The sequence below is a fragment of the Pinus tabuliformis genome, chromosome Q, assembly GCF_031772625.1.
Source record: "Pinus tabuliformis cultivar Carrire ecotype Pingquan chromosome Q, CPIR1, whole genome shotgun sequence".
Classification (NCBI taxonomy): domain Eukaryota; kingdom Viridiplantae; phylum Streptophyta; class Pinopsida; order Pinales; family Pinaceae; genus Pinus; species Pinus tabuliformis.
The window spans coordinates 11,016,453-11,029,636 of record NC_142296.1 but is presented as its reverse complement, the minus strand read 5'-3'; the positions used below and the strand labels follow the sequence as shown (position 1 = coordinate 11,029,636).

Here is a 13,184-nt window from a genome sequence, read left to right as displayed (position 1 = left end):
GCCTTGGGAATGAATATTGTAGAAGTGTCAAATGTGCCAACAAAATGTGATCCTCAAGCTGCCCTTCCTTCACCTTATAGCTTTGATACCATGTTGAGAAACCAATAGGCTAGCAAATTAGGGTTGATTTCTCTGACTTGATAATTGCTTGTGAATATTTGTTTGCTTCTTATTTCTTTTATTATGTTCTCTTCATCAAACAGTTACCAAAACATAAAACATGAAGATCACAAGAGACAAAGAACAAAAAGATATAGGCTCCAAGCCAAGGAAAAACCCCACAAGGGGGAAAAGACAAACAACTTTTCTTCTTATAGAATCAGATCAAAGTGATATATCCAAGACCCAAAAACCAAGACCAAGACTTGCCACAAGACCTAAGTCAGCCCTCCTTCAAACTTTCCACAACCAAGTCAAATCCATTAAAGTCAACGTTGGTCAATGCTCTTCAAATCTGGTCAAACTCTGAATTTTTCGGCCCTGCAATATCCCTGAAATTTTTGGCCCTGCAGTAGATCTGAAATTTCAAACGTGTGATATAATTAGGGCATAAAAACACAATTTCTCTCCTTTGACCTTCACTCTCTCTCCCTTGACCTTCACTCTCTCTCCTTTGACTTTCGCTCATCTTCTCCTTATTTTCACTGGTCTTCTTTCCCTTTCTTGGCACATAAATCAATGTGATTGATTAATGTCCAAATGAGGTCGAATTTCATTGTATTTATAGTTGTCTAGGAGGTTGAATAGGTGCCTTTCTAGGCCGACTTGTCCAAGAAGACCAGCTTGTTTTTGCGGTAACAAAACTTGACTTTTTTTACTCAAATAAAATGATTTTCTTTTTCTTGCAGATAGTCCAAATGGAACTTTGACACAAGTACATTTGTTTGACTCATGACAAATTTTCTTTTGACTCAAATAAACCTATAAGCATGAAGAACATGCTTTGACCAGAAATAATAATTTGACTTTACCATGAAACCCATGCTTGAAAAAGAAAAAAAATATTTTTCTTCTTTTTTATTTTACATGAAATACATATTGATACAAGTACAATTATAATTATGAAGACTGAACCTAGTTACAATTCCAACACCCCTACATCACATAAATTTCCAAAAAAGACTCTTGCACATATGCACCAACCAGAAAAACAGTAAAATGGTATGGATTTATGCAAAAAGAAGATGAAAGGACATTATTTATTTGACTCTACTTAAAAATGAAAAAGGTAAACATAAGGGGAACCAAAATCGAATTGTGCTTACATATATGTCTTCGCATTTGGTTGCACACGTTGATAGTCTTCAACCATGCATCCAAGCAAGTCAATGACTTCTTGGAACCTATAAATAAGGGACCAAGTTATTAGTAGATCAACAAATGAGAAATCTATTGAATACAAATAAGAAATTTTATAGTTTAGCCTTTTCAAACAAAAATATCAAAAACAAATTACCTATATACTTTAAAAGACAGGGAGCTTGAAATAACCAAAGAAGCAACAGACACAAATTAAAATATTTATTATGCTACAACAACAAAAATCAAACCCCCAAAATTAAAAAGCATGCATTTCACATTGTTTGGCTTTCCTATGATATATTTTAATACAAAATAGATTTATTGTAAAAAATATGTAATGGAAAAGGTAACAATAAAGATTAGTTAACATATGCATATTAGACTGGAGCATATCTTATAGACAACTTTTTCTCAATGCCTGCCTATGATACCCCAAGTTATGAACGTGAGAGCACAGAAAGACAACATTCAAAAGAAGGTGAATATGTAGCCCTCAAAATTTAAATACCATGCATTTCACATTGTTTGGCTTCGTTACAGCTAATGCAAAATAGATTTATTGTAAAAACCATGTATTAGAATAGTTGTCAATGAAGATTACTTAACATATGCATACTACATTGGAGCATATCTTATAACAACATTCAAAGCAGGTGAATATGTACCTACCTAATTAAAAGGATGGAAGTTTAAAGATGGGGACACAAAAAATTAAAAATATAGCACCTTAAGATTTAAATAAGTGTGTGTTAGTTATGTATGTGTTATAAATATAAAATATATAACCCAATCAAACAAGCAAACATGGAATTTGGCATATACCTTAATGCTTTGTTAAAATAAATGAGAGATGCAAAACATGTGCAGCACATGAACTAATTAAAAGATTTGACATCAATCAATTTTTTACAAGTAGATACACAGATATCTCCTATTCATAGTCATAAAAAAAGCCAAGCCTTCCTCATTCAAAGTCATTATGGAAAATTTCCAACAATGAAATTTCAGAATCATAAAATTTCATTGCTCAATTCATACAACATAAATCAATTCAGAAATAGACTAATATATGGATTTTATCTCATCAATAGGCCTTTCTGAAGTGAAAAACACAGAACCACTATATTGACCAAGATCAATAATAACAAAACTACAAAAAATAGAATTATTTTCCCCTCCTTGTTAAGACAATGACTGAACAACTAGCACCCTTTTCCAAACCTTTGATACATCCTTTGATAATCTAGAAAGGGATGAGATTGTTCACTACTTATGTTACGAAGATCAACCTTGTGGGTCCACTAATGAAGATTTCCTTCACAAAAGCTTCGATTTCCAAATACATGAAATGATGAATTATTCCCCCTTTCAAAATTTTCAACCCTAATATGTGAAATTTAATTTACTGTTGCAATTACTAGTTATTATTCTCCTATCTTTTCAGATTATTTGTCAACTGCAAATCACTTTCAGCAAATACTGAATAAAACACAACAGCAACTTCACTGAAAACAAATAACCACATGAATTGAGAAATTATGCACACACACACAAATAATGAACGCCAGTATTTTCGAACAAATGTCCCTAGAAAAACCTCAAAGGGAAAACTAGTCTACAGATGAGGATTTTCTTATTAAAAATTTTCAAACAAAAATTATTACAATCGGTTGTCATAAAATGGCAAACATCTGAAAAAATATTTTCTTCACTTCTGTTGGTCTATATCACTTCCAATAATCAACTCGGCCTCCTCATGAGCAATTCAGCCTCCCTCTAGCTACTCAAATTGGCTCACACACGTGGCCTCTCACTGGAAAAGTCACACTGCTGAGAAATAAATTGACCTTCCTCTGGAAATTCAACCTCTTCTGGAAAATCGATCCTCCTGGGCAGGTTAATCTCTTCGGCAAATTATTCTTGCTCTGGAACTTCAACCTTCTTGTCGCTTAGATTGTACAATGACTGCGACAACGACTCAAGTCGGGGATTGTCACTCTGATCCCCGACCTCTCCATTGTAGTTGTCTCCCAACAGCAGGCTATGGGGGGTACTCCCTGTTACACACATTTTGTCAAAGTTCCAGGGAAGCGATAGTACCATATTTTCATCAAAGATCGAGATCATCAGCGATCAATTTTTGAGTCATTATTAACCCATTCTACAAAATTTGTAATGTAAATGATGCTAGTAAGCACGTGTATGTATCTAACAACCTAGGTAAGTCTATTAGCGACAAATTTCATCATATGAAGTTTCTCGTCTCACTGATTCATTTGTGAATCTGAACACTGATGATCGGCAAGGTTTTTCCCTCGAACCTCACCCCAAAACTAGGGTGGAAATTATTGTCAAAATCTTAAGTAAGTCCTAGTGTTTTAGTCAAGTTTTTTGTAAAAGTGATTTGGGAATAATTTAAGCTAATTGGCAAAATTATTTTATTACAATTCACTTGGTCTACTAGATCATATTGTGTCACAGAATTGAGTAAATTATTTGGGGTTCTATAACGAATGGGTATTCCCCCTTTGAGGGTTGAATTATGTAAAATCTTATGTAAAAAATATTTTAGTGCATGGTTTTTGATACTTAGACACCATGACTAAAATATTTGAGGGTGGAAATATAATTAATCCCCTAAAGTGTTAATTAATTAATTTTTTTGGCAAAAATTAAATTAAATCCTAAGCCAAAAAATTAATTAATTAGAGTCAGAAATTAAAATGTTAGAGAAATTAAATTCTCCAAGTGGAAAAATTCGTGGGTCTTAAAGAAGTCAAATTCTGGAGGTCCCCCACCAAGGGAATATTGGAAATTTCAAGAAAAATTGGACCATTGGACCTTAGTGGTTAAGTCAAAGTCAAATTTTTTAAGAAATTAGCTCAAAATAATTCTTTTTGAGCTAATAAAAAATGGGTTTAATGAGAAATTCGAAAATTCCTAAAAAAATAATTATTTCGACGGAAAAGATTAAAAGATAATCAAAGATTTATCAAAGGCAGAGATTATTTTGACAAGGATCAAGCTAACAACCATTATTTTCCACTTAGAGGATTTATCTATAAATTATAGGTCATTTTGTGTCTCAATTCATCTGATTTTCGGTAATGTAACTCTGAAAAGCTAATGTAAACTAATGTCTCGCAAGGAACATTCGAATAATCATAATAAAGACTTTTGGGTGCAATTCATGGTGTCTCTGATCTATTGATTTGTGGTATGTGTTGGGTACGGGCATTCCTATATTGTGTTTTATAATTGTTATTAATTGTTATTTCATTGTAGGTGATAGGAACATTCTATTGGTAAGTTGTGGGCTTATCTTAGGTGATCCGATTCACCATGTGTTCTAATGATTTATTTTTCAGAAAATATATAGTGTTTGCAAATTCCCCAACCCTTGGATTCCAAGTTCACAAACTTTGGATGGAGGCTAACTATGTTTGGATTGTAAATATTTTTATGGTTTTTTAACTTTGCTAAGGTTGTGGATTTTGCATCTATCTTTTTAAAACACATCTAGCATTATCAAAGATTTAAAAAAAAAAAAAAAAATTCTCAAAATTTTCTCAAGCATTGTATACATGTATATTTTGTAAATAGATTTGTAAAAGAGATTTTTTGTAAATAATTTATTTTCTAACCCTTGTTTTGCAACTAGGATTTTGGGGTTTCGAATTATTTTGAAATTTTGTTTATGTTGAGGTTTTGGGGTTTTGTAAATTCATTTGTGCAGCTGAGATCAAAGGAAAATAGTTGGATTAGAGCCAAATCTAGGCCCTTCAGTGTAAGATCTAGTCCAAATTTTTTGCAGAGCCAGCTACTGAAGAAATTTTGCAAAAATTGAAGATCTAAAACAAAATAATTTTTCAAGCGAGCGTTTGTAAATTTTTTAGGGCCTTGAGGCCCAACGTCCCTCTATAGGCCAGACGTCAGCCTTTGGACCCCTTGCATCAGCCTTCTTGGGCCCCGCGTCACTCTTTTCAGCCTCTTACAGGCTGACGGTAAGCCCTAAAGGGCCTCGCCCCCCTCCATTAGCCCCTGTGTCAAGCTCCTAAGGTCACTTTTGGCCTGGCCGTGAGCCTAGAAGGCCTCGAACTCCCTCCTTGAGCTTAGACGACAGGCCTAAGGGCTTGTTGTGGGCCTTTCTAAGCCTTTTCCTAGCCTCGGCCCTCCTCTTCCTCCTGTGCAGCCGTTCCCTCTCCCTCTTGGCCTCTTCGACCCTTTAAGAACTTCTTTTGCCCTTTTTCCTTAATCGCTAGGCCTTTAGGCCTCTTTCAACCCAACGCTAGCCTTATTAGGCCTGGAATTAGTGTCTTCTGTTAAGTTATGGTATGTTCTATGCTTATAACAGTTTACTTCTTTTTCTTATTATATTCCACTGATTAGAAATCACATGTACATAAAGTAAAGTGCAGATAGAACATTAAGCGATCGACAAAAAACAAGCCAAGACAAGAGACACAAGATGTGGCGGCTAGCCAGGGACAAACCTCACAATGTGTGGGGAAACCCTTTGATCAAATCTTCTTTTATCTTCAATAATTCAGCAGAGAGAAATAGTACAATAAATCTGATTCATATCAGCAGTAGCAAACCCTAGATCAGCAGCATCAGCATTAGCGGCTTCATTATCAAACTAGGGCAGACCATATCTCACAAACCGACCGTCGGATTGACTTCATTCCACCACCAAAAGTTTCGGCTTCCAGAGGAGGTTCAAATGAACCTACAGCGCAGTTCAGATGAGGAGATCCTCTAGGCCACGCAAGTCAATCTTTACTTCTGCAGTTGCAGCTTCAATTTCAGCAGTTTCCGGCTTCAAACTAGGGCAGTCGATATCTTGCAAATCGTTCGTCAGATTGACTTCATTCCACCACCAAAAGTTGTGGCTTTCAGAGGAGTTTCAGACGAACCTACAGCGCAGTTCCAAAGAGGAGATCTTCTAGGCCACTCAAGTCAATCTTTACTTCTGCAGTTGCAGCTTCAAATTCAACAGCTTCCGGCTTCACATGTGTGAGAGAGAGACCCGTTTCAGCGCAGTAGAGAAGAGACTCATTTCTGCGCAGTAGAGAGAGAGAGATGTGATGAGATGAGTGAGTCCAAATGAGGAAAAGTCCTCTTATATTGATACACAACGTTGGTGGGTGAATAGATGCGACTGTTGGGCTTCTGAGCCTACATGAGTTGTAGGTCGGCTTGATAATAATTCCATAATCAAAATAAATTCATATCTCCATGAATACTTATCGGAATCGGATGATCTTTATATCAATCCTACACCTCTCAATGAGAGGAATCTAATAAAAATATTATCAGCCATGAATAAGATGACCCACATGAAGTTTTGCCCTGGTTGCCAATTTTAACACTCCCTCTCAACCATGGCGAACTTCATCTGCAATCTGTCTATCGGTCGTTTCTATTCATCCATCAAATGCACTGCCCTGTACAGCCTGACCCTTGCCCTGCTCTGCTCTATTCTGCTTGTTCTGTTTTGTCTTGTTCTACCCTGCACTGATCTGTACTGTTTTGCTATGTTCTGCTCTGCTCTTGCATTGTTCTGTTATGCTCTACTTTTGTCCGAATTATGAAGAAGAAGAAATGATCGAGGATGTATCATACTGACTCAAAGTCAGTGTTAGAGTATGTACCACTGGTCCCAGACCAGTCTCAACCAACCTGAAGTTAGCGTCATAGTGAGTACAACTCCACTGGTCCTAGACCAGTATCATCCTCCACTGACTCAAAGTTAGTCTCAGAGTGCGTACCACTGGTCCCAAACCAGTCTCAACCGACCCGAAGTCAACTTCATAGTAAGTACCACTACTACCACTGGTCCCAGACCAGTATCACAGTCTCAGAGAGTGTACCACTAGTCCCAGACCAGTCTCAACCGACCCGAAGTCAGTGTCATAGTATGTACCACTCTCACTGGTCCCAGACCAGTACTGCACTGACACGAAGTCAGTCTCGGAGTATGTACCACTGGTCCCAGACCAGTCTCAACCGACCCGAAGTCAGCATCATAGTATGGTACAACTCCTACCACTAGTCCCAGACCAGTATCGCAGTCTCAGAGAGTGTACCACTGGTCCTAGACCAATCTCAACCGACCCGAAGTCAGCGTCATAGTATGTACCACTCTCACTGGTCCCAGACCAGTACTGCACTGACACGAAGTCAGTCTCGGAGTATGTACCACTGGTCCCAGACCAGTCTCAATCGACCCGAAGTCAGCGTCATAGTATGGTACAACTCCTACCACTGGTCCCAGACCAGTATCATTGATCCCAGATCAATGGAGGTCATCCTAGCGTAGGGAGTACGGTAGATACAACGATGCGTCCATCGGTACTACTATGGTCCCTAACTTCATTTCCCTGCTCATTGATCAGATAAGAGGTACTTCCCATGAGTCCCAGACTGCATGGGTAGGATGCCTCGACAGGAGAACTAATCAATCCTGTCCTCACAGGAGAACACATCAATCCTGCTACAATCGCCGTGGAGAATACATCAATCCAGGCTGCCATGGAGAACACATCAATCCAGGCCTCACAGGAGAACTAATCATCCTGCTACACAGGAGAGCGAATCATCCTGTTCCACAAGAGAGCGAATCATCTTGTCCCACAAGAGAGCGAATCATCTTGTTTCAGAGTGCACCACCAGGGGAGGGTGAGACACCCTGTGGTCATATGTTGCTCCAGTAGGAACCGCAAGCCCTCAGAGCTCCCAGAGCTCAATGTATGCAACATGCAGGACCCTTGTACAAGGGTTTCTTGCCGACTCCAAGTCGTTTGGGAAAATCACAGATTAGATCTTTCCTCGGGGCTTTGACAAGGCGTATCAACCTGTACATCATCTTAATGTGATGGAGCTTCCTTGCTCATCGACTTACCATATCCCAGATGATGTCTATCTGCTGGAGCAATTGACGAATACGGGATTCCTCAATAATCGAATCCCACCTCTGGTTGTTACAAAGAATCACAGTGGTATCCAATGTAAATCCAAACAGCTCACTGAAGAGCTTTCGCAACCAGACTGCCTCACACAAGGTTATGTTAGCAACAATATATCCTGCTTCGGTGGTGCTCAAAGCCACAGACTTCTGCTTCCTGCTCATCCAGGATATCGAAGCAGATCCCAAGGTGAAACAGTACCCGAAAGTGCTCTTACGGTCCACCACACTGCCTGCCCAATCAACATCAGTATATCCAAGTAGTCTCACATCTCCGGCAGTGTATCTTAATCCATGAGAGATTGTGTCCTGAAGACATCTCAGAAGATTCCTGGCATCAATCCAGTGAGGCTCAACCAAATATGAGCTCACAATGCTAACTGCAAAACATATGTTCGGACGGAGGTTCACTAAGAACATCAATGCGAATGAGTTTTTGAAACTCAGAGGCATTTCCCAAGTCTGGTCCGACATCACTACCATATAACTTCTAAAAGTTAAGATCCTCGAGGTAGTCACAGGCTTGCAGTCCATCATACCGAATCTTTCCAATATATTTACCACATATTTTCCTTGAGATAGGAAAATTTCCCTTGGCTTCTGCCACGCTTCAAGTCCTTGGTCTTTCATTTCAAATTCAGAAGCCATCTCCCTCTTACATTTATGAATGAGAGGGTTTGCACCTGCTAGAAAGAGGTCATCCACATACAACACCAATATGAGAGGCTTGTCATCTTCAACCTCAAAGTAAAGGTTAGGATCAGCTTCACTCCTAGTGAATCCCAGCTTCATCAAGTAGCTATCGATCCTCTCATACCATGCTCGGGATGCTTACTTCAGCACATAGAGAGCCTTCTTCAACCTGCATACATGAGATTTTCAATCATAAATCTCAAATCCTTCAGGTTGCTCCACATAGACCTCTTCTTTGATAGAACCATGCAAGAACGTGGTCTTAACATCCATCTGATGTAGGTTCCATCCTTGTGAAGCCAGAAGGGCTATGATCAAGCGAATGGTCGTATATCTGGCAACAGGTGCAAATATCATAGTCTATACCTTCCTTCTGGGATAAACCACGAGCAACAAAATGAACCTTATACTTTTCCATACTTCCATTTTCTACATGCTTTATCTTGTAAAGCCATTTTGAAGTAACAATTGTCTTGTCTAGGGTCTGGGAACTACTTCCCAGACATCATTCTCCATAATAGACTCATATTCTATGGTCATAGCATCCTTCCATAGTTAATGCTTGATGACATCTGAGAATGATGAAGGTTCATTTTGTATGATCGTGCTCATGATGGTCAAGTATCCCTGATACCTGTTAAGTTTCTTACTTTGATGGAAGGTTCCTCAGGGTGCAGCATGTCCTTCAACATCATCAAGTATCCCCCTAAGCCATGAAGGCCTCTTCCTAGAAGAGGAAGGCTCATGTGGATGAGGATCAATCGGATCCATGGGTTCTTCTACATCAGGCATTGATTCATCATCCTTTTCTTTCGGTTCCCTGGTGTCGGCTTCTTGAGAACTCCTCAAAGTCGGAAGATTGTTCACCTTGCTGAGAGCCATATCTTCGTCAAAGGTGACATCATGACTAATTACGACTTCCCTTTGACCGGCTACATAGATTCTATAGCCATTAGTATTTTCACCATAGCCCACGAAAATTCCCTTCTTTCCAGATGCACCCAATTTATTTCTTTTCTCTTTCGGCACATGAAAATATACAGGGCTTCCAAAAATTTTAAAATGAGAAACATCAGGTTTCTTACCGATGAATTTTTCTTCAGGAGTCTTGGAACCCAATGCTTGATGAGGGCATCGATTTTGTACATATATGGCGGTGATTGTAGTTTCAGCCCATAGAAACTTTGGAAGTCTTTGATCATGTAGCATGGCCCGGACAGCTTCCATCATCGTGTGGTTCTTCCTTCCCACCACACCATTCTGCTCAGGAGTATGTGATGTAGTAGTCTCCCTCTTAATGCCAACCTCAGGTATGCCTGAGTAAACCAATTGTAATATATCGGAGGTCTTGCTTTGGCTTGAGGGTAATGGTCCCCTTTTGAGCTTTCCTTCGACACATCCTGGACATCCACCTTCTTTCTCTACTCAGAATTCAGGCATCCCTGACACCATTTGTCTTACACTGAGTATAGCTTTATAATGAAGGGGGGCAAACCTCTAATGCCAAAGTTCAAACTGAAGAGATGTGTCATAAGACATGACACCTAGAAGACTTCCATCGACCTGATATAATGAATCAACACTAAACCCAAAAGTAAAGGCATATTTAACATTATTTTTCCATATACATACCTTGCCATCGCTGAAGGTTACCTTGTAGCCTTTGTCTTCCGTTGCCAAGATGGACACTAGGTTCCTTTTGAGGTCAGGTGCATTTAATACATCCTAGAATTTCTAGCCTTCTTGAATGCTTGTCCTCTTCCTTGATTCCCAACTCTCCTCTTACCTTTGCTGTTGAATTTGTCATTCCTTTGATTGCCATCAGAGGGATTTCGAGTTGCACCACTGCATACTGTACCATGCTTCTCTAATCATGATTATCATCATGCTGCCCATGTCCATGATTTTATCCATCATAATGCTGCTCAAACTAGTGTGCATCATCATCATGCTATCATATATGTCCATGATCTCATGTTGCCCTTTATGTCCATGATCTCATTCATCATGATGCTCGTGATCTCATACATAGTGACTTGCTTTATCGCAAATGTAACATCGTCATTTTCTTCTAGCCTTAGGTCCAGCCTTTCCTTTTGATTTAGTCCCGGAATTATTTATTTTCTTTGCATGAGAAGAAAAGGCAGCAGGAGGACCTTTAGGCATGGGCATTTCTTGCACTTCATCCCTTGTTTCTTCTTGAATGCATCTAGCCATTAATTCCTCGAAACCAGAAATTACATTATAGTTCAAAAGAGTAGTCCTGAACACATACCATTCAAATGGCAATCCTCTAAGAGTTGTGAGTGCCCTTTCTCTGTCAGTAATAGTTTCCCCAATAGATAGGAGATCGTTCTTGATCTCGGTGATTCTCAATAAGTATGCTTGCATACTTTCATCTTTACCCTTCTTGATTCAGCTTATTTCTAAGAAACAAAACTTGATTTGCATCATTAACTTTAAATAAACTCACCAGTCTATCGTAGATTTCCTTGGAGGTGTCCAGTTCAGAGATGTAGGCCACCAAGTGCTTGTTGATAGAGTCCCGGATGATCTTCTATTGTTTTGACTTCTCCATTTTTTCATTTGTTCCATGCAGCAGTGGATGCATTTGATGGAGGCTCAACAATATTGCCTCTCACATGATCCAACACTCCTTGATTCTCAAGGGTTAGATCGATAGACATCTTCCATCCGTGATAGTCAGCGTTCTCATGGAGCTTGTCTTTGGCAGAAAAGAGTGTTGAGGACCCCATAGTTCTTTTAGAATAGCCTTGCCAATCTTCTCTTCGATGATTGCTCTTGCTCTTGCTCGGGCTTTGTCTTCACCTCAGCTCTGATACCATGTTAAGTTATGGTATGTTCTATGCTTATAACAGTTTACTTCTTTTTCTTATTATGTTTCACTGATTAGCAATCACATGTACATAAAGTAAAGTGCAGATAGAACATTAAACGATCGACAGAAAACAAGCCAAGACAAGAGACACAAGATGTGGCGGCTAGCCAGAGACAAACCCCACAATATGTGGGGAAACCCTTTGATCAAATCTTCTTTTATCTTCAATAATTCAGCAGAGAGAAATAGTACAATAAATCTGATTCATATCAGCAGTAGCAAACCCTAGATCAGCAGCATCAGCATTAGCGACTTCATTATCAAACTAGGGCAGACCATATCTCACAAACCGACCGTTGGATTGACTTCATTCCACCACCAAAAGTTTCGGCTTCCAGAGGAGGTTCAGATGAACCTACAGAGCAGTTCAGATGAGGAGATCTTCTAGGCCACGCAAGTCAATCTTTACTTCTGCAGTTGCAGCTTCAGTTTCAGCAGTTTCCGGCTTCAAACTAGGGCAGTCGATATCTTGCAAACCGTTCGTCAGATTGACTTCATTCCACCACCAAAAGTTGCGGCTTTCAGAGGAGGTTCAGATGAACCTACAGCGCAGTTCCAAAGAGGAGATCTTCTAGGCCACTCAAGTCAATATTTACTTCCGCAGTTGTAGCTTCAAATTCAACAGCTTCCGGCTTCACATGTGTGAGAGAGAGACCCATTTCAGCGCAGTAGAGAAGAGACTCATTTCTGCGCAGTAGAAAGAGAGAGATGTGATGAGATGAGTGAGTCCAAATGAGGAAAAGTCCTCTTATATTTATACACAACGTTGGTGGGTGAATAGATGCGACTGTTGGGCTTCTGAGCCTACATGAGTTGTAGGTCGGCTTGATAATAATTCCATAATCAAAATAAATTCATATCTCCATGAATACTTATCGGAATCGGATGATCTTTATATCAATCCTACACCTCTCGATGAGAGGAATCTGATAAAAATATTATCAGCCATGAATAAGATGACCCACATGAAGTTTTGCACTAGTTGCCAATTTTAACACTTTTGACCCCATTTTACCCTCAATCCATCTCTGAGATTTAGTCAATGTCACAATGCCTATACAACCTAAGCAACAACAGTCCCTATGGGAATGTGAAGACGAAGGACAAGTTGGCAACCAACAAGTCTGGGAAACACAATTAAGTGGCCAAGCTACTTGGTTAATTTAAGCAAGATTTAAGGATTAGATTAAATTCAAATGTGAAACCAATGCTTTATGGAGTCAACTTCTTGCTTATTATCAATTAAAGACCTAGTAACCAAATGGACAATCTCTACTTAGATGCTTCACTAACCTATATGTTATGTAAATCCTAAGACCTGGG

General features: G+C 39.2%; 1 protein-coding gene across 5 annotated transcripts in view; it reads right to left on the bottom strand.

The window, feature by feature from the left end:
* PTAC3 (plastid transcriptionally active 3) overlaps positions 1–13,184 on the bottom strand; it is a 461,439-nt gene that overhangs the window by 259,554 nt on the left and 188,701 nt on the right. For all 5 annotated transcript variants that reach the window (XM_089383741.1, XM_089383742.1, XM_089383743.1 and 2 more), the window contains exon 6: positions 1,266–1,343. In XM_089383741.1, the coding sequence (XP_089239867.1) occupies positions 1,266–1,343 (78 nt within the window). The remainder of the gene's footprint in view (positions 1–1,265; positions 1,344–13,184) is intronic.